The 20,338-nt window shown below is 31.9% G+C and overlaps 2 protein-coding genes across 7 annotated transcripts; one reads left to right on the forward strand and one right to left on the reverse strand.

Moving 5' to 3' along the window:
• Nucleotides 1–2,522, forward strand: LOC123921900. The gene is made up of 2 exons (XM_045974614.1): nucleotides 1–359; nucleotides 541–2,522. Exon 2 carries the CDS (start codon nucleotides 578–580, stop codon nucleotides 2,279–2,281), a length of 1,704 nt encoding a protein of 567 aa, XP_045830570.1. The 5' UTR covers nucleotides 1–359; nucleotides 541–577; the 3' UTR covers nucleotides 2,282–2,522.
• A 729-nt stretch (nucleotides 2,523–3,251) lies between these two features.
• Nucleotides 3,252–12,723, reverse strand: LOC123920940 (ribonuclease E/G-like protein, chloroplastic). Of its 6 annotated transcripts, none has more exons than XM_045973291.1 (15): nucleotides 12,435–12,723; nucleotides 11,657–11,781; nucleotides 10,264–10,445; nucleotides 9,768–10,020; nucleotides 8,663–9,687; nucleotides 8,232–8,549; nucleotides 8,055–8,096; nucleotides 7,469–7,593; nucleotides 7,177–7,324; nucleotides 7,043–7,084; nucleotides 6,233–6,305; nucleotides 5,396–5,508; nucleotides 4,868–4,987; nucleotides 4,411–4,566; nucleotides 3,252–3,945 (listed from the first exon to the last, which is right to left on the reverse strand). In XM_045973291.1, the coding sequence occupies exons 1-15, from the start codon at nucleotides 12,524–12,526 to the stop codon at nucleotides 3,790–3,792; spliced, it is 2,970 nt and encodes a 989-aa protein (XP_045829247.1). In that variant the 5' UTR covers nucleotides 12,527–12,723; the 3' UTR covers nucleotides 3,252–3,789. The 6 variants fall into 6 exon arrangements, with proteins under 6 accessions (XP_045829247.1, XP_045829248.1, XP_045829252.1 ...); XM_045973292.1 differs by having other exon boundaries at nucleotides 11,675–11,781; nucleotides 12,435–12,715; XM_045973296.1 differs by lacking the exon at nucleotides 12,435–12,723 and adding an exon at nucleotides 11,924–12,269 and having other exon boundaries at nucleotides 11,675–11,781.
• Nucleotides 12,724–20,338: the final 7,615 nt, after the last annotated feature.

Below are 20,338 nucleotides of genomic sequence, written 5' to 3' on the forward strand. Positions count from 1 at the left end.
TTGGTGATCATTAATGCAAAATTAGTAAATTTCACTCTTACTCTTAGCAACATATTTTGGCCTCCTTCAATCTTTTCTTACCTCATCCTAAGTGCGTATTGCACCCACATCTTCTTCTATCTCAATCTCACACCTTCTTCTTCTATTCTTTAACAATTTCTTTATCTCAAATAATATTACTTAATTACCAAAAATCAATTATTGAGTTGACAAATGAAATGAGGCAAATCATCACATACATAGATTTTCTCTGACTGAGACACACACACACACAGAGAGAGAGAGAGAGAGAGAAAGGTCGGTGTCAGTGATTTTCCTTTTGCTTGATTCCTCATTTGTAAGGATCCCAAGATTTTCAGGTTAGTTTCCAATTCTACACTCAGATCTTGCAATTTAGCCAAATGGGTATTTCTTTAGATCTTCAAATTTCATTACTTGCCCACATGTTTATAATGATAAAAATTGAAACTTTATAGCTCTACTTACTATTTTAATCCATTTTAATCAAATGGGTATGATTGTTTTTTCATTTTTATGCAGGTTATAAATCTTGGGGTTGATTTAATAGACATTAGAAATGTTGGGTCGGTCTGCATTTTCTAGACCAGGAGGTTTCAGACCAGAGAATTTAGGTCAGAATACTATGGCCATGATTGGGAATGTTTGTTTCTCAGTTTTTGTTATTGGTGTTTTAGTGTTTACTATTATGGCTGCTACTTATGAACCTGAGGATCCTTTATTTCATCCTTCAACAAAGATGTCAACATTCCTCACTTCTAAATCAAATGCTACTTTTAAGTCTGATAATAGTGTTGTTAAAACTGGTGAAGATTTTATGGCTACCAATGAGTCTGTATTTGGTTCAATTATTAACATGACTGATGTTGATAATTCGGTTAGCAGTGAATCGAATGAGGCTGAGATTAAGACTCACTGTGAGGGAAATTCGGGTCCTATTGATTGTAGGGACCCTGAGGTTTTTCATTTGATGATGAGGGCTACTATTGAGAAGTTTAAGGATATTCATTTTTATAAATTCGGGAAACCTGTTCGTGGTTCGAATGATAGTACTTGTGATATGGCGTGGCGGTTTAGGCCGAAAGATGGGAAGGCTGCTGCGTTTTATAAGGATTATAGGAGATTTGAGATTGAACGGTACGAGAATTGTACGCTTAGTGTTGTTAGCATTGGAGAATACCATACCGGTATGAATGCAAGGAAAAGGAAGAAGTATCAGAAGGCTGGACTAGAGAAGGCATCGTCGAGCCTGGATCAGGTGAGTGCGTTGCCAGTTGTTGGAGAATTTGTTAATGACAGCCTCCCTGTAGTTGAGTCGGAAAATTCGTTTAGTCAAGGTAAATACTTGGTTTATGTGGGAGGTGGAGATAGGTGTAAGAGCATGAATCATTTCTTGTGGAGTTTCTTGTGTGCTCTAGGGGAAGCTCAGTATCTAAACCGAACATTGGTAATGGATTTGAGCATATGTCTGTCTTCGATTTACACTTCATCGAAGCAGGATGAGGAAGGCAAAGATTTCAGATTTTACTTTGATTTCGAGCATTTGAGGGAGGCGGCATCTGTGTTGGACAAGGATCAGTTTTGGGCAGATTGGAGTAAGTGGCAACAAAAAGACGGGATGAATCTTCATCTCGTGGAGGATTTCAGGGTCACACCGACGAGTCTTTTGGAAGTGAAGGATTCTTTAATCATGAGAAAGTTTGGCTCTGTCGAGCCGGATAATTATTGGTATAGAGTCTGCGAAGGAGAGACAGAATCTGTTGTTCAAAGGCCATGGCATTTGTTGTGGAAATCAAGGCGGTTGATGGATATAGTGTCTGCAATAGCGTCAAAGCTAAACTGGGATTATGACTCGGTTCATGTTGTGAGAGGTGAAAAGGCAAGGAACAGGGAGCTTTGGCCAAATCTTGATGCACATACCTCCCCAGACGCACTTCTCTCGACTTTGCGGGACAAGGTTGACGAAGGAAGAAACCTCTACATTGCTACAAATGAACCCGATACATCTTTCTTTGATCCTCTGAAGGATAAGTATACAACTCATTTTCTCGACGAGTATAAGGAACTTTGGGATGAAACTAGTGAATGGTACTCTGAGACAACAAAACTCAATAGCGGCGTTCCGGTAGAATTTGATGGTTACATGAGAATATCCATTGATACAGAAGTGTTCTTGAGAGGTAAGAAGCAACTTGAAACTTTCAATGATTTGACCAGTGATTGCAAGGATGGTATCAATACATGTAATGTTGCCCAAAACTAAATTTCTGTAAGATTTGATATTTCAATGTTTCATACATTGGAAAAACATACTTGTACTTTTAGTTATATGTTTTGCATTTGAGATTTTGTAACCTTTTAGTTGTGGCAGTGAGTAGTAAATCTCATTTAGTTTTGTATTGTAAGAGTAGTGTCACCTTGGAAGTTTTGATGTTTTTAATTGAAATTTGGTTCATGCTTAAATCTCATTTGGTTATATTTGGAAATTATTGGCCGAAACAAAACTGTTATGTTGACTTTATTTTTCATACTTTGTTTTCCCTTTCTGCTTCTTCACACCAATTCATTATAAATTCTATAGCTATTTTAGTTGTTACATGTTGAGGGCTTTGGTTTGGCTATGTTATTTTTGGTACTTGATTGTGTTTTTGATATTGAGAAAGATGCTGTCTATAGAAAAAGACAGGAGATATGTTTTCCAAATAATGTTTTTTCATTATAATAAGGCTATATTAAAGTTAGGTAAGGTAATTAGAGAAGCTTTTAAAAGTGTACATGCTTTACAAAGAGTTATTAGTGAAGTTTCAATATGAGTTTGAGCTTTTAGGGTTAGGTTAGCAAGTGTTAGTTAAGCTTATTATACTTGAAAAAAATTATTATTCTAAAGGGACACTAATCAATCAAGATGATTAGGTGAAATCAATGCACATAACATAGTTACCTAGGCTGCATCATAGTCCTTCCTGAGTTTACACTATTGATGACATTTCCTTTTATGACAAAAGATAGGTTTTAAGATTACACATACAATTTTGTCAAAAAAAAAAAAAAAAAGATTACACATACAACATTTAGTTATACTACTTTTTTATTTTAACATTAGACATAGAGATTTTTAGCGGGTTTGTATGTGCACGCGCGCGCACACTTTATCTGTATACGTATATTTAATTAAACCATCTGAATAATGCAAATAGAATACTAAAAATTATAAGGGAATAAAAAAGAACAAGTGAACCCATAATTTTTTTGGAGAATTTATAAATAAATTAACATTTATAGAGTAGCACTACTTAAACAAATGCATAAATTTTACAAAAAATCAAAGCCAATGGATTGGCAGCCTAAGGTGGTTCTTCTCATGCAACTGTTCTTTATGATGATTTTAGCATTACACTGAAAAGTACCCTTTTTCCTATCTCAAAACAGGAAAGCTATGATTCCCTCATTCTTGTAGATTCTTAGTGTAAAAAATGCTTACTCTGGTCAATAACTAATGACTGCAAAATAGTACCCCACTTTCACTTTTTCATCCTTTCATTGCCATTGTTTCTGGTATTACTACTTTTGATAGGAACTCAAATGAAGCTGTGATTGTTAATCACTTTGTAAAAAGTTTAGTTTTTTACAACAAAATGCTCTCCTGTTACGACAGTGAAACCAGATTATTTTTCCTCTTCCAACATCCACCCTGGACTGTATTTCTCTAAGCCATGTATGGCATATACAAAATTCAGGTGAAGAAAAATGGAACAAAATCTTCTGCTTCACCTAGCCTTTGATTTTTTCACTTAAAAGAGTGTATATTGAGGCAATTCTTTTGGTACTAGCCTTTGAAATGGCACCTTGTTGCTGCTGGTTTTTGTCCACTTTGTCATCGGTATATGGTTTGATCTCGAATGATCCTCTAGTGAACCCTCTAGCAACCTGAAGAATTGGAAACGGCTAATCATTGTGAAGGAATCCAGGACTTGAAGATTATGAGCTTTAGAGAAACGATAGATATATTTTATAGTTATAAAATCTTATAAGGTAAAAACTAACACCAGTAAATAAAATTTCACTACTCCCTATATCCAAAATTACTTCTGAAGTTACATCTTTGCATTACTGTGGAGAAAAGGGCTAAAGTAATGTCACAACCACAATTTAATGGAAGCATTTTTAATAATGGGTTAAATATGTTTTTGGTCCCTATAGTTTCACACAATTTTACATAATTTTCACATAATTTCTTCAGGGACTAAAACGAAAATTATGTGAAACTATAGGGACCAAAAACATATTTAACCCTTTAATAAATGAGAATGGAAAAAGAAGTATATAAAACTAAAACAAAATAACAGCACAAACAATAATCATCAAAGTGAAACATCCATTGATCAGTTATACCTTTAAGAGAATCCAGACTTTGAGAGAACTGCTCAATATTCCAAGTTTTGTCTTTTTCCCTGAAGTCAGGTACTCACACATATCATGGTCAACCCTCAGAATAAATTTCGGCCATGACTTGGGATTTTGAGGTTCTCCGTTACGGTCCATTGTTGCCTGGAATATGAACGAATGAAACAAACAAGGAATCAAACTCACCAAAATGAGTAATAAAAACTACATAGGAAGTGAACATAATACTGTTATGATGTAAGGAAATGAGCTTTCAATAAGATAGATGACAAGAGGAAGAAAAATATATTGTGGCAGGTTATATGCACTACGACAAGCCAATACGGAGAACCTACACTTCATTTTACAGAATACATAAAACTTTCTTGATGAGTTTTTTTTCTCTTCTTTTTCCCCATTATCTTATTGCCAAAACAAAGTTCTGAGATCAAAAGTGTATACTTACGAGAATACAACAAATTTGCTGTTCAATTTTTGAGAAGGAAGTCTCTAATGCTTCAACCCTGCCTGTGGCATGGCAACATGGGCATGGTTCAGTAATCATAAATGTCACACTTGGTCGAACCTGTCAAACATTGGTAAATCATATATAATTTAGTTTAACGAATAGTACCAAACATGATTGTGTGCCATGCCAACAATAAACCAGAGGAGGATGCAACTTAAAAAACTGTAGCTGATGCATTATTATTTTCAATTTATAGCCACTTTAGAGTCTGTGAGTTGAGGAAAGCATGAAGGATTATGGCAAAATGTAGTAAAAATAGAACACAGTTTTAAAGGATATATAGAAAAAGAAGAGGGGGGAAAAAATCTGCTTAACGATTCCGATATCAAAACCAAACTAATTCTAAATTTGTGTCCATTTTTCAATTTCAACAAATCCAAATGTAGGCATAGTTGTAACTCTAACGCAACATACTGCTTCATGAACAAACACAGCTAATATATCCACTACAGAGAAACAACATACCCTCTTTCGTGTTATCTCCATGAGTCCATTTCTTGACAACTCAGAGATCCTTACCAAAGATCTGTCTCTCTCGATGGATTTCTTGACTTCTTCATAGACCAGTCTTTTATTTGCTGATTAAGAATGAAAATTCAATAAATAAAGAGCTTTTAAGTCTGATTCTGAAAACATCAAAGGATATGCCATTTCAGAGAGACATAAAAAATTATGAAATAATTTGTCATACGTTGATAACATCACACCAACTTATAATGAGGTTAGACTGTTTAATCACTCACATCTGTCATTAAGGTTATTTTCCTTTTGATAAAATCATCGCATTATGTCAAGAAAGCTGCTAAATTAGGTGGAAATACAAAGACAGAAAATAAACAGGCTTAAAATGTTCTGCTTCCTGTTTCAAAAAAAAAAAAAAAGTTCTGCTTCCCACTTTCTCAGCAAAATTTTGAGTAAAATTTATAAATTTATATTTTCACTTCAACCTTTGAAGAAATGCAGGTTTTAATTAGACACTAAAGATGTTTCAATCAGGTGGAGATAGTTCAGACTACTCAAGCGTGCCAAATCCAAGCTAAATATTCCATCAGTAATTAAACTTTGTCATCATCAATTAGTTTATTTGCAAGAATTGAATAATATGCCTAAAGGTAGGCTAAAGGTTTGTCATCATTAAGTATCACTATTTAATTTTAAAAATAAAAATGTATTGCCGTGAAAAGTATGACATGGAAATATATAAAACTTTAGTCTGATATTACAACTCCAACCCATGATCTAATGATATTCTGAAAATGCATATGAATCACTTGCACAAACAAGTGGTTGATATATATTTACCTTCATCTGTCATGTCAATGAAATCTACCACAATGATGCCACCGATATCTCGTAGTCTTAACTCCCTTGCAATCTATAACACATTGTTTTCATTAATGAACTCAAACTGCATGATTCTGATGATTATTGTTTCAAGAGAATACAAATCATAATTGTTTTACACGTAATTTATTTGAAGATAACTAAAAACTGAAAAAGAATCAGTCATAACTTCATAATTATCATACAAGATTGTCAGAATACACATAGACTTAGAATTTGAGCTGAACCTAACTCAACCACAAGATGGGGTCCTCCCGGCACCCACATTTAAAAAGAAGGGTCGACGGTTTTGGCCCAAAAGGTAGCTCAAGGGGTGAGAATTGCCCAATCCTTATATGGATAACTTTGGCCCTACCTATAGACGATGCAGAATAAGGTAGTTCAAATCCAGATCCTGCCTAGGAATGAGAAGGGGTCTCAAAATTGTAATTGTTTTCAAAAGTATTTTTGAAAGTAAGATAACTTATTTCGATATGAAATTTCTCTAAACTTTAACTCCAAATTTAATATTGCATTTCTTAAACCATCCCTAAAATTCTTGTGGAAAGGAATTCATTGCCTTTTTAGAAATATCTCTGCACTCCACTTTAATGGATGTTCTGAATATATAATCACGAGATAAAAAGGAAGTAATAAAGAATAAACAGTTTTTTCATGAAATAGATATAATAGTTCTTGTATGCATAAGTCAAAAAAACGCCAAGTTTATCTTACTAAAGCCTATATGATGCAAAAATATATTATTATAAGAGTGTAATATTAACCTACCTGTCTTGCAGCTGCAAGATTGACCTCCACAATAGCTTTCTCCTTGAAAGTCAGAAAAACGCCAAGTTTATCTTACTGAAGCCTAAATGATGCACAAATATATTATTATAAGAAAGTGTGTAATATTAACCTACCTGTCTTGCAGCTGCAAGATTGACATCTACAATAGCTTTCTCCTTGGAAGTTCCATGACCAACCATCCCATGTCCTCCATTTACATCAATAGAGACTAATGCTTCAGTTTGTTCGATGATTAGGGAACCTCCATTAGCGAGTGGAACCCTATAAAGTGCATAAAAAAATCTTGCACGCTAAGAACTTTACTATAAGCGAGACATTTTATATAGGAATATAAGTGAACAGACACCTATAATGACATGGACAATAGATGGAAGATTAAGAACAAGAGAAGCAACAAAAATCTACTTTTTGTTGAGGATATTGTCTAGCTCTCCTTCAATGTTGTATTCATCGAAAAGGGGAACCTTTTTATCATATAGTTCAACTCGATCACAAAGATCAGGGGCTATGTCCTGAAGGTATTTGGTCACCTGGAGATTAAATAAAAAGATTTTAACAGTCAAACAGAAGAGATATATCGGTACTCAGTTTGTACACTGAATTTTAATTTAACCGCTGATATAATATTTGCAGTTGGGAAAACTATCATACAATTCATATAGCATTTTTTGCTTACAACAAACAACTGGATCAGCATGCTAACATAGGAGCTTATTTTAAAATAAAGTTGAAGTCTTGTACACATGTAAGATAAGATACAGTTCTTCGGTTTCCAGGCTTTAAGTGGCATTTGCTAACAGAAAGGCGTAGTGAATTAATTATCCTACAGTTGGGTTCACAAACCAATTGTCATAGTGAATTTATTATCTTTCTCTTCTTGCTAAACTCTATCTATGGAGTGAACAAATGCCAATCTTGTTCAAATATGGAAACAGAAATTCTGGTGTTTGAATATCCTAACTTAAAACTTCTACAATTAAGTTATACATACCTCATGAAATGTCCTTGGGGAGTCGACCACCATTTTCTTAACCTGAAGTATATCATCATAAACTGTAATCAGAAGATAGAATCTAACATAGGTTTTCTTTGGAATTTAAATATATATAGTAAGTATCCTAGAGATAATTACTAATTAGAGTGACTTAAAATTAGTAAGAGAACCAACAGTTTCATTGAAATAATCTTGGACCACTGAGAGAGTTTGACCCATTGCCCTGTGCAAAATAACAGGAACAGCTCCTTCCACCCCTTCATCCGCAGCAAGAGCAGAAGATTTTGCATGTTCCATTATGTTTTTCCAAGTCGAAAGCAAACCTTCCAAGTCTTTCAGCAGTTCCTCAAAAGACTGACCAGCAGCAACAGTTCTGACAGTGAGACCAAAACCCTTGGGCTGCAATGTCTTTGCTATAACTTTCAACCTTGTGCGCTCGACACTAATAATCTTTTTGGAGATTCCAATTTTATCACAACTTGTAGACAAAATCTACAGGTCAGAGAGTCTAATTTAGATGAAACACAATATGGATAATTGATGAGAAAGAATGGGAATATACAAAATCAAATTTTAAGCAAATTCCAGGCATAAATAGCACATACCCAGAATCTACTTCTTAGTTTAGGAAAAGGAGACAGAATAGGACCCTTAGTCCCAAGGCCCTCTTTAACAACTTGGACAACTATTTTGGTTCCCTTACGAACTTGGCTCCATTTGTTTTCTCCCGCCGTTTCTCTCTTTGCATCTTTTGTGGGCAAAATATGAGAGTTGATAGACCCATTCATGCCAAAAGGAAGAGAACTGTTATTCATTTCTCCTTTTATATGAACATCAGTTCCCTCTACATCATCCTCAAAGTCAGCGTCTAGTTCATCATCAACCACGCTACCATTCACATTTTCCTGAAGAACTTCTGAAATACATAAATCATCATCTGTTTCATGCTCCTCATGGTCATTGGGTACAGATTTTAAAGAACCGTCCTCAGTAGCACGAGACATGGTATCACTTTTTCCCTTTAGATCAATTTCTTTTTTCTTTTTCTTTTTCTTTTGAAGAAATGGAGGGAAAATAAATGGATCTTTGTATTGCTTAATGTCCATAAGAGCAGGTCTAGAATTCCCAATATCAACAAAAGCACCTCCCATAGAAGGAACAAGTTTTGTGATTACCCCTACATACACACTATCACATTGCACATTAGTCTTCACTGGTTCCAATAATAATTCAACCAATTTTTCATCCTCGAGTACTGCAATTCTTTGCATGGTACATATTGACGAGTTAATAAGAATAATGGAGGAAACAGAGTCTTTTAAAATTTTATTACTACTCTCATCAGGTAACCAAACTTCTGAATCTACCAACTTCACCTGCTCTTCCACAGCATCATTAGTTTTAGATTCATCGGATTCCGTTTTATCCTCAGATACAATCGAACACAGTGAATGAACTAGCCAAGGTTCCTCAACAGGGTGGTAATTCTCAGAAAGAATGTCAATTGAATGTGAATCCGTATTACTTAAAATCGCCGTGTCTATATTGTCAAAAAATAACTGATCTGCCAAAATGGGTGTCTGAGACTTTAGGAAATCATTTTCAAGGAAACTCGTATTCCTTCGTTCATCTGTCAAACCACTGTTTGAGTGTTCAGAAACATATTAGGAAAACAAAGTTCTGGAGTGGTGTAAAAATATGAAATAATACCTTTGACTGTGAAAAAAATAGAGGGTTGCCTTAGAAGATATGTTTCCTCATTGAAGGGGCTCCATGCATGAGCTGAAGAAATATTGAAATCAGAACTAATCCATAAATCCCTCACCACAATTTCATTATCTTCTACGAGTGTAAGAGGCACTGAAAGAGAAAATGCTGGTCCAGGCTTCCAAATAATGTTACTTGAAGACCGTGATTTTTCCTTAATGAAATAATTATATTTAAAATTCAAGCCAAAAGCAATCTGCAAGGTCAAATAACAAATAACAACCGAGTCACTTACATGAAAAGAATATGCATTTTGATGTTCATATAATATTTAAAGAATATTGAAGTTTCATATAATAATCTAAACTTTAATGGAAGGAACACGTTAATCCAGTGGATGATAAATAGATACTAAAACTAACCTGAATTTTGAAACATCTCATTTAAACTTTTCTTTCTAAACAACTAAATAAATATACAGATGGCCCAGTAATATTACCTGAGATTCGGCTTTCCATATATTAGCATGCTCCGTAGGAGACATTAGTAAAGCCATGTTTGGTTTCCAGCAGCCTAACACAGCAGGATCCCCAGTTATGTACAGGAGGTGACCATCTTCTAAATTAGCTTCTACTGTCCAAACTATCTTGCATAAATCATCACCACTAGTGGTTGGATTGCCTGATAAATACGGCTGGCCAGATTCATCATTCATTCTAAACTAGTGGAAAATACATTAAGAAAGCATGATAAAGAACATTAATGCCAAAAGGAAGATTTGCACCCACACATAACTCATACTATTCAGAGACGCCTTACTTTTTTGGTATTAACCCTCTGGTTCCTAGGGGATCCCAGAGTTCGACCACAAGGTAAGTAAAGCCTGGCCAAGAATTGTTCCCGCCAGGAATCTAACTCGGGTTCTCCTGAACAATTCGTCCTATGGGAGCTCATTAACCAATTGAGCCCAATGTCTTGGTTAGATATGCCTTATTTGATAGTGTATGAAATTGTAGAATTAAAAAGTAACCTTGGCTCATAAAGAATAATGAAGAGAATTAAAAAGAAAACTCATAAATAATGTATCTAACACAAAGAAGATTGTTGCATTTAGCTGTGCAATAGAACTTATTTAAGATAAGTCTACTTTTTTGCTTCATTTAGCTAAAGAATGAAGAAATTGTTTACAATTCATAAAGTCGATTCCAATCATTGAAAAATATTGAAAGATGTAAGTGGCATGCTGCATTGTTGCTTATGAACATATCAAATTATTAATTCATAAAGCTAATTCTTTAATTTTCTTTATCAAAAGAAGTCAGGATATACATACAACAAAGGTAATTTTATCCTTACAAGAACAAACAACTTTTACAGGAAGCACATGATATAACTCGAGTGGCCGAGTCTTGATCCTTTATTCTTGTGATAAGCCAAGCCCGAATCAGATTTTACTGAAATACAACTGTAAGTTGTACTACTCCGTCCCATATTATAAGCAAAAAAAATCACTTTTTCATGTCCCAAATTATAAGCAAAAAAAACTAACTTTTATCATTTTCAAGATAAACTTTTACTTAATTTACTCTGTCTCTTCTTTTCCCCATAATCAATAACCAATAAAAACTGTTTTTACATCTTCCCATGAAACTTATTTCAACAAACACACAAAAAGTCAACCTTGAAATTATCATATTTTACTTTTCTTAATAAGTGTGAAAATATTTTTTTTGCCTATATTATGGGACGGAGGGAGTATATATATTTGGATGTTAACTCTTGAACAATAGAGTTGTGATAAGGATCTAGCAAAACAAATTAATGGAATAGAAAGGAGATAGCCGTATAACTGAAAAATGAATTCGCAAACAAATAAACCAACAGGAACTTACAAAAGATGTTGGAGCTACCTTTCTGTGTTGTTGTGAATGATGCTAATCTTCGGACTGATTTGTGGTTCTTCATACAGCACATGAATCTATATTCTCCATGCATTGGTACATGATGGCATATATACCTGTCCAAATATAATAATACATAAGTAAAGCCATGACCAAAGAAAAAGAGAGAAACAATTAACACTACAAACCCAGACTACCACTATATCATGAAACAAAATACAAAATGATTTTTTTAAGAATCAGTATCCGGCACGCAACTGACTAATCCGAGGGACACCAATCCCACGGTCCACAAACGGAGGGCCCATTTAAAGTCAGAGTTTTGCTCTATATGAACTGACCCAACGCAAGAAGTGGCACCGTGAGAATTCGAACCTGAGAAGAGCAAACTAGGATTACCCATATGATTTCACATTAAAAAAAACCTTTTCATCTACACAAAAAACCATAACCTAAACTAAACCAACATGCTGAAAAGTCACAATTTTTCACTCTGAAATTTAAAACCAAAACAACATAGCCACCAATAATAAGAATTACAAAAAGCATGAGTTTAACTCAGTTGGTAGAGGTTTGGAACCCATAATTCTCATTTATTCACCTTAAGAAAGAGGTGAATTTCTAGCAACTAGACTATTTAACAAAACTTTCAATTAAAAACCAATGAATTAGGTATACATTATTCAATTAAAAAACTTTCTACGCACAATCACCCACCCAGAAGAAAAAAGCACAACAAGAAATTGAGAGAGACAGAAACCAAACAAACCTCTGTGGTTGAAGGGTGTAAAAAGGGTTAGAGAAGGGGGTAAAAAGGTGATGAGTGTGGTGCAAAAAACCAACTTCAGCAATGAACTCCATGAAAAGGGTTGGTTATAGTGAACATGAAAAATGGAATTTGACAATGACGAAGAAGCACAAGTTCATGAGTGTAGAAAAACAAAACCGAGAAACGATGTTGTTTTTGTTATGGATAAAATATAGATAGATAGGGGTGGTGGTGACACACGGGGCAACCACAAGATATGGTTTGGCGCCTACTCAATAATCGCAGATTTGGTCCCTATGTTGCACGGGTACTCCGTTTTAGACAGAGTACCGGTACCGGGTACGTACCGGGTACCGGTACGCGTATGGTACTCCCATGGTACGTACCCTCAAAGTACCGAGTTTTTTTGTTTGTTTTTTCATTTGGGTACACGCGTGGTACTTCCGGGGTACGCGCGTGGTACTCTCAGGGTACACACGTGGTACATATTTCATCAAAAACTATTATTTTATTTTATTTTTCAACACTTTCCAATCTCATTCTTCTTTTATTTGTTTGTTTTTTTTAATAAAGATTCACTTTAGTTTAAAATTAGAATCAATTCAGTCTCCTTCCCTTTTTATTTATTTTTAAAAGTAGAGCCGCATAGTCTTATTACTACTCCTAATTTCCTAATCGTGTAAACCACAATATAACTACTTTTAAAGTTTGCTATTTTTTATGTTTAATTTTTTTTTTAAGAATACAATTTTATTATTTTAAGTATATAACTATATTAAAAAAAAATTATACGAGCGTACCCGTACCTTAATTTTTCTAAAAATACCGTACCACGTACCGGTACCGGTACCGGATACCGGTACCGTACCCGCACCTATGCAACATAGTTTGGTCCAATTTTTATTGTTTTATAAAATTAGTTTTTTTTTTTATTTTAATTTTTTACTAAAAACTCTTTAAATTAATAATATCATGACCGGAGAAATTTATTAATTTAGAGAGTTATTAGTTTATGAATAAATTAATAATTAATTATTAATTTAAAGAGTTTTTAAGCAATTATATTGTACATACCAAACAAAAAGACAAATTAGTCTATGTCTCTTAGAATTATGTTGCAGCGAACTTTGAAACTCAACATAAATTAGTAACTACTGTGTTCATATGTATTGGAAATCAATAATGATTTTGGAAGTACAGTAAATGTAAACAAGAGGAACAAATGTGCTCAATGTATTTTAAAGGAAAACAGACAACTATTGAATCATATTTCAATAGAGTGTAATATATTTTTTTCAGTTTCTATGAATTATTAATTTATGATTTTCTTGGGACAAAAAATTATAAAGGGATCTCCCGAAAAATTATTATCTTATTATTTTATCGAGTTTTTCAATTTTTTATATTGGCCCAAGTCGGGACCGGACAAATTTATTATTTTAGAGAGTTTATTAATTTATCGAGTATTAATTTAAAAAGTTTCTACTTCCATGTTTTAAAATAATTGAGTTTATAAATTTTCTTATAAGTCTAAGAGCGTCCAATTTATAAATGATTTTCTTTATAATTTTAAAATATGTCACATTAATAATTTTTAGATAAAATATTTATGGAGGCACTAATATTGTTAAATTTTAAAATAGGGAATAATTTTGTAAAATTGCAAAAATATAGGACCAAAAATATAATTAAGCCAAATACTATTGGATTTGGATTGACGCCATAAAAGTAGCACACAGTTTAATGTTGTTTAAATCACGTCTATTGATTCTAGATTGGACGAATAACATGACGCATGATTCGTCAAATTTAAGTTTGTAGTACAACTCATTAGTCGTTATGTACTAGTGTGTAGTGTACAACTCATTTGATATGTCGGTAAAATAAAATTACGAAAATGTTAAATAGTGCACTCAGTTAAGCATACTAAAAAGGAAATTTTGTCTTGAAATTTGTGCATTCAATGCATTGAAAGTGTAAAAAGTTATTTTTATCAACATTAACTTTATGTTTTATTTCTATTTTTGGTATGCTTAACAAGTGCACCGGATGCACTGTTTAACATGACCCATAAAACTAATAAAGTAAAACATACATCAACTTAATTGTTATATATGTAAGACAAAATTATACTATTGGTCATTTATCTTATTCATTTGTAACATTTTAGTCCATTATTTTTTTTTCACATTTAGGTCATCACAATCCGCCAAAAACAGCGCGGGGTGGGGTAGAACAACTAGAGGTAGCAGGTTAAAAATCTCACCCATTTTATAGCGGGCCGATGGATTACCCGCCAATTTTTGAAATAAAAGTTTATTAATTAAAAATTCCCAAAGACAATGTAAAAATAATTAAATAAAAGAACATCTTTTTATCAATTGAGTCTATATAAATACCATTCAAAAGTTCATAATACATCATAAAATATCTAGAATAAGCCAACAAGACAACAAAAATATAAAGTTAATGAGTTCATCGATTCAAAAAATATTAGAAACATGAGCTTAAAGTCATAAAACTAGAATATAAGAGAAAATATAAAATATTTGTGACTTTTTTTTTTACAAAGAATTGTTGATACTAGGCCCGACAGGCTAACCAACATCGTCACCACTCCGCTTTTTTAGTGGGTTAGGTGGCACGAGCCAACTACTAGTGGCGAGTTCAAAATTTCAACCTGCGCCGTCTAAAATAATTGGTTAAACAAGAGATCCTGTGAGTCCAACCCATTTTGTCATTCTTACAATTGATTATTGTCCTAAAACTTTTCATGTTAAATATTTTAACAATCTACTCCTCCGATCTTTTTATAAGGACCACTTTGAAAAAAAAAATTGGTTTTTGTTATAAGAAACTTTGACCAATTTTTAAATGTTTTAAATGTTTAATTTCACTTATGTCTTATTTATTATGAAATAAATAAGGACATACATGAAATAAATTTAAATTTATAAGAATATTAAATAAAAATAACTATTTACAATGTGTTTCTTTGATCTGTGTGATTTTTTCAAAGTGTTTCTTATAAAAAAAGAACATAGTGAAAAAATTTAAACCTTGTTTAAGACTTTGAGCTCAAATACAAATTGTACCTAAAGAAAATCACACGCTAGAAGTCTCTCTCAAAAATAAAATAAAAAAACGTGTGAAAGATGGCAACGAAGAAGTTCAATCAAAAAATGAAGAAGTTTAATCTGAAAATGAACCTAGTTGAGTTCGCTTTTTTCAACTCTGCACATTACAATCACATTGGTAAAAAAAAATACTATACACTAAGCAATTGCCCCAAATTGTAAAAGAATCATTTTTTTTGAGGGGGCAATGTAGACATTTTGACAAATAAACCTTACTTTGTTCCACTTTCTTCCAAAATGATTGGAGATGCAAGTAGCCCTTTAATATTTTTTGCAACTTGATCAATAGTAGTATCTTCTTCAATTCCCTAGTCTCTATTTTCTTATTTTCCACACTTTGCTCACAATATGGCACTATGTAAGTTTCTTGTATAATTTTTTCATTGGAACCCAAATATATCACACCATTGCTAAATCCTCAATTACATAGTTGGGCAGAGGAATGATTGCAGTAATGTAATGTATGTTGGAAAAATATTAACATAGAATTATTTTAATAGAATAAATCAAAGAAATATTAGAATTATTTTAATAGAATAAATCAAAGAAATATTTGAGCAAATTATTATGGTGCATATAATAAGATAAAATTGAGAATAAAAGAACTTATCGAATTTGACTGAGGCGTGTAATGTACTGGGTTTAAGAGTATTTCGTCATCACAGGTAAATTATCCGGTGCAGTTGGTCTCATAGCTAATATACTTTCCGGAATACAACAGTCACTTCTTGCAAGCACCACACGTGAATTAGTAAGGTATTTAGGAACCACATTTGAATGCTGAATTTTATTATTTTCCTCACATGCATAGCTTATTTTCTCATGCTAAGTCCAGCCGAGCTTGTCCTATACATGTAAACATCATTATCTTCTTTTTTTTTTTTTTTTTTGGTACATTAAACATCATTATCTTCTAATATACCAATTTAACGTCGCAAATTTATTATCCAAGCTAAACTGAAAATTCTTATTAATTTGGACAACTAAGTTCCAAGTAAATTGGAACAAAGGAACGGCTCTCTTTCATGACCAAGCAACAAAGTAATGTGCATAATTAACAATTATAACAATATTAATAATTAAAAATAATGATTCTTAAAATTATAACTTAAAAATAAATTACACATAAAATATCCTACAATGTAGACTTAAAACAATAAAAGGTACGTTACATGTTATTGAAAAAACTAAAGAAATTGATTTTTCTTTTGTTAGTTTTCGATTATGGTTTCCACGTACACCTCTGTTTAAGAAAACAACGGCCGGCAGCTGCTGCAAAGAGAACACCCATAAGGAGTTCGGAAATATTCATGCCCATCTTGTTTACTTCGTGATCAGTTTGTTGCCGTGGAGACAGGGACGTAGCACTTAGAAGACATTGCACTTTTATTTTCTAGACCACATTCATTTACAATAGGTTCCAACATAAACTTGTTATACATACTAGTCTAAATTTTGTACTTCTATTCATCCACTCACTATACACAAGTACACAACACATATATTATACATTTTTTAAGAGAAAATTCTAGTCCGTGTGACACTAGTTAAGAGAAAATAGTTTATTCTACTTTTAAAAGTTATTAAATAGTAATTTTTCCAATATAAAATTTACTTTCTTTTTATTTGGCTTCCTTAATTAGTGTTCTGGAGACATAAGTCATCATGACCCTTTCAAAAATTCAATTAAGCTATGTTTCAATGTTTGATAATATCAATAAATTAGTTTATAGTTTATTGGACTAACTTGCATGAAAAAAAAAAAAGTTTATTGGATTAATAGATCTGTTTTAAAAAGATAAGATGTGTTTGGTAACACGTTGTGTATGTATTGATATATTTACTTTTATAGTTATCTTTGATTATGACAAATGCAACTGTTAAAATAGTTTTATCTACTATGAATCTTATCAAGATTGCGAAATTACATGGGAGATCAATAATTAAATACAAAGTTGTCAGAATCGAGTTTTTACGTCAACTCATTTAGTCTAGTGGAATCGAAACGTAAACTCGACTCGTAAACTCGTAGAGTTTAAGTCATATATATCTATGATATTAAGAATTTTATTTTTAGTCTAGAAATTTAAGTGTGATGAATATTAATTAAAGAAAATATAAAAAAATTAATATATTATTTATTTTCAATTAAAAAATCTATTTTAAATATTAGATAATTCACATTCAATTGATTTTCTCTCATTCTCATGAATTAATTATGACTATAGTCATACATTTCAATAGTAAATATTGTTGGTGTTTGTTGAAAATATACATGTCAAAAAGTCCTGATTTTCTCAACAAATAGCACAAACAACTATATACCTATCAATATATCTTGTAAAGAATAATATCTATTTAATTTTTTTTTCATGTATTAAATATGACTCTTTAAATCATGCGTGTCATGTAAAGTGACTATTATATATGATAGAAATATAAAGTGATTGTATTCTAAATTTTAACCCCCGTTATTTTATATTTACGAAACCACTATTACATTTATGTATCTATTATTTATTAAATAATAACTTGTTATATTTAGATTGCATAAAATTTTGTAATATTCTATTATTTTATCAAAATATAATTACTTATATGTTTCGTGTGTCACCTGTTTTTATCTATTCTCTTGTATTTTTTTCAATTTCTTATTTTGGCACACATGCATAAAAATAAGACATATTTTAGAATATTCACTTTTAGAATAATCGATGTATTGATCTATAATATAAACCATATACATTAATGTTTATTCATTGAATCTTATAAGAAAGAAACAGATGAAATATATCATTATAAAAAGTAAGTGTCAAAAATTGTTACTCCTCTAATTATTAACATATACTATTATTAAAAAAAAAAACTTTTGAGATTTTGAACCATTCAAGTAGATAAAAACATGCAAATTTAAATGATTTATTGTAGGTGAAAATGTGCGAATTTAGATGATTTTACCGATTGTACATAGAGAGTGAAATCATGTAAACTCGTTTTGACTTGTGATTTCACTCAAAAGTAATTTAGCTTTGATTTAACACACAAGTAATACATTAAAACGTAGAATCGATAGAGTTTGTGTTTTAAAACGAGATTTTAACAACCTTGGTTAAATAATTGTTTAGTTACTTTTTTTTTGACATTATAGATAGATATATTGTTTAGTTAAATAGTAATAATACATTGCTGAATTACTTATATACTTGGTCGTAGAGAACATTTATAATATATATTTAATACTATAAATTTATTTATTTAATGCCTCCTCTATATAGAATTTATGACTCCGTCACTGCGTGGAGTGGACCTTTGGTTTTCACTCTAAGAACAACAGAAAGAGATCCATCACCAGCTTGTTGATCAACTACTGACCTGAAACATAAAAAAAAAAAGATAACTAATTTAAAATGTAGTAAAGTAAGAAGCAGAAGATGTGAAAAACAATGGTAATAAACCCTTCATGATCAGACTAACTAAGAAATCAAGAAAATGAAAAAGAAGAAAGAAGAAGAAGAAAGAGGAAGAAGGTAGACAAACTTACCCTTCCAAAGTTGGAATTGAGTAATTCTCCCTAATTCTTGACCCTTCTTCATGTGACCCATGTTTATGGTTTTCCCTTAAAAAAAAGAAAGAAAAGAAAATCAAGAAAATGCTAAAGAAGAAAGGAGAAGAAGAAGAAGGAAGAAGGAAGAAGGAAGAAGATAAACAAACTTATGGAACACCCTCATTTCCCAATCAATTATTATTAATAAAAAAATAATTATTTACTAAAATTCAAAACATAATTTATATTTAATCAAACATCGCAGCAGAATGAATAAAATTGTCAGAAATACAAACTCCGATTAAACTGAAAACTCGTAATAATGTCTTAATTATTTTAGAAATAGAATAAAGTGTTGTTTGAACGAAAATAATACATCAAAGTTCCTAATTAAGGTATTTATGAAATAAAAGAAGTTGAAAATAAAACTAGATGAATTTCCCCCATGTTAGTGGTACATGCCAACCTCAAGTACGAGTAATGGATTCCTCCGCAAATTCTAAGGTTCACCTTTTACCTGAAAATCTATAATTGCACATCGTAGGGTCAGGCCAACAAATAAAACGTAACAGGGTAAACACTAATATTCAATATCTTAGATGAATGCAAGCAAAGAAACTAAATAAATAAATACGTAATGATTGATAAATGCTAATAAAAATGAATCACATAAAACAGTATAAAAAGTACAAATAGCAAAGTAACTAAACCTCAAAATCAAATCACAAATATATGCTATGTCACAAAAATCTAAGACTCCCTAATATGCATGTGGTACCATATGCTATGTCACAAAAATATAAGACTCCCTAATTTGCTAAAGAAGAAAGGAGAAGAAGAAGGAAGAAGATAAACAAACTTATGTAACCCATTTCCCAACCGATTATTATTAATAAAAAAGTAATTATTTACTAAAATCCAAAACATAATTTATATTTAATTAAACATCGCAACGGAATGAATAAAAATAATAAGGTTAAAATTGGAATATAAGGTAAAAAGCTATAAGCTATAAGCTATAAACTAAAACGCTACTTGAAATAACATCTTAAAAAAGCTATAAGCTAGTAAAAAAACTTGTTTCCAAACACCTCTCTAATTTTATAAAACAAGCTTATATAAGCTAGCTTATTATGTTACCAAACACACCCTTATCGTAATTTGACCTAATTTCTTCACTTGTTTATATAGAAACCCTTATCCTATGGTGCGCCGCTTCATCC

The sequence above is a fragment of the Trifolium pratense genome, linkage group LG4, assembly GCF_020283565.1.
Source record: "Trifolium pratense cultivar HEN17-A07 linkage group LG4, ARS_RC_1.1, whole genome shotgun sequence".
Taxonomy (NCBI): Eukaryota; Viridiplantae; Streptophyta; class Magnoliopsida; order Fabales; family Fabaceae; genus Trifolium; species Trifolium pratense.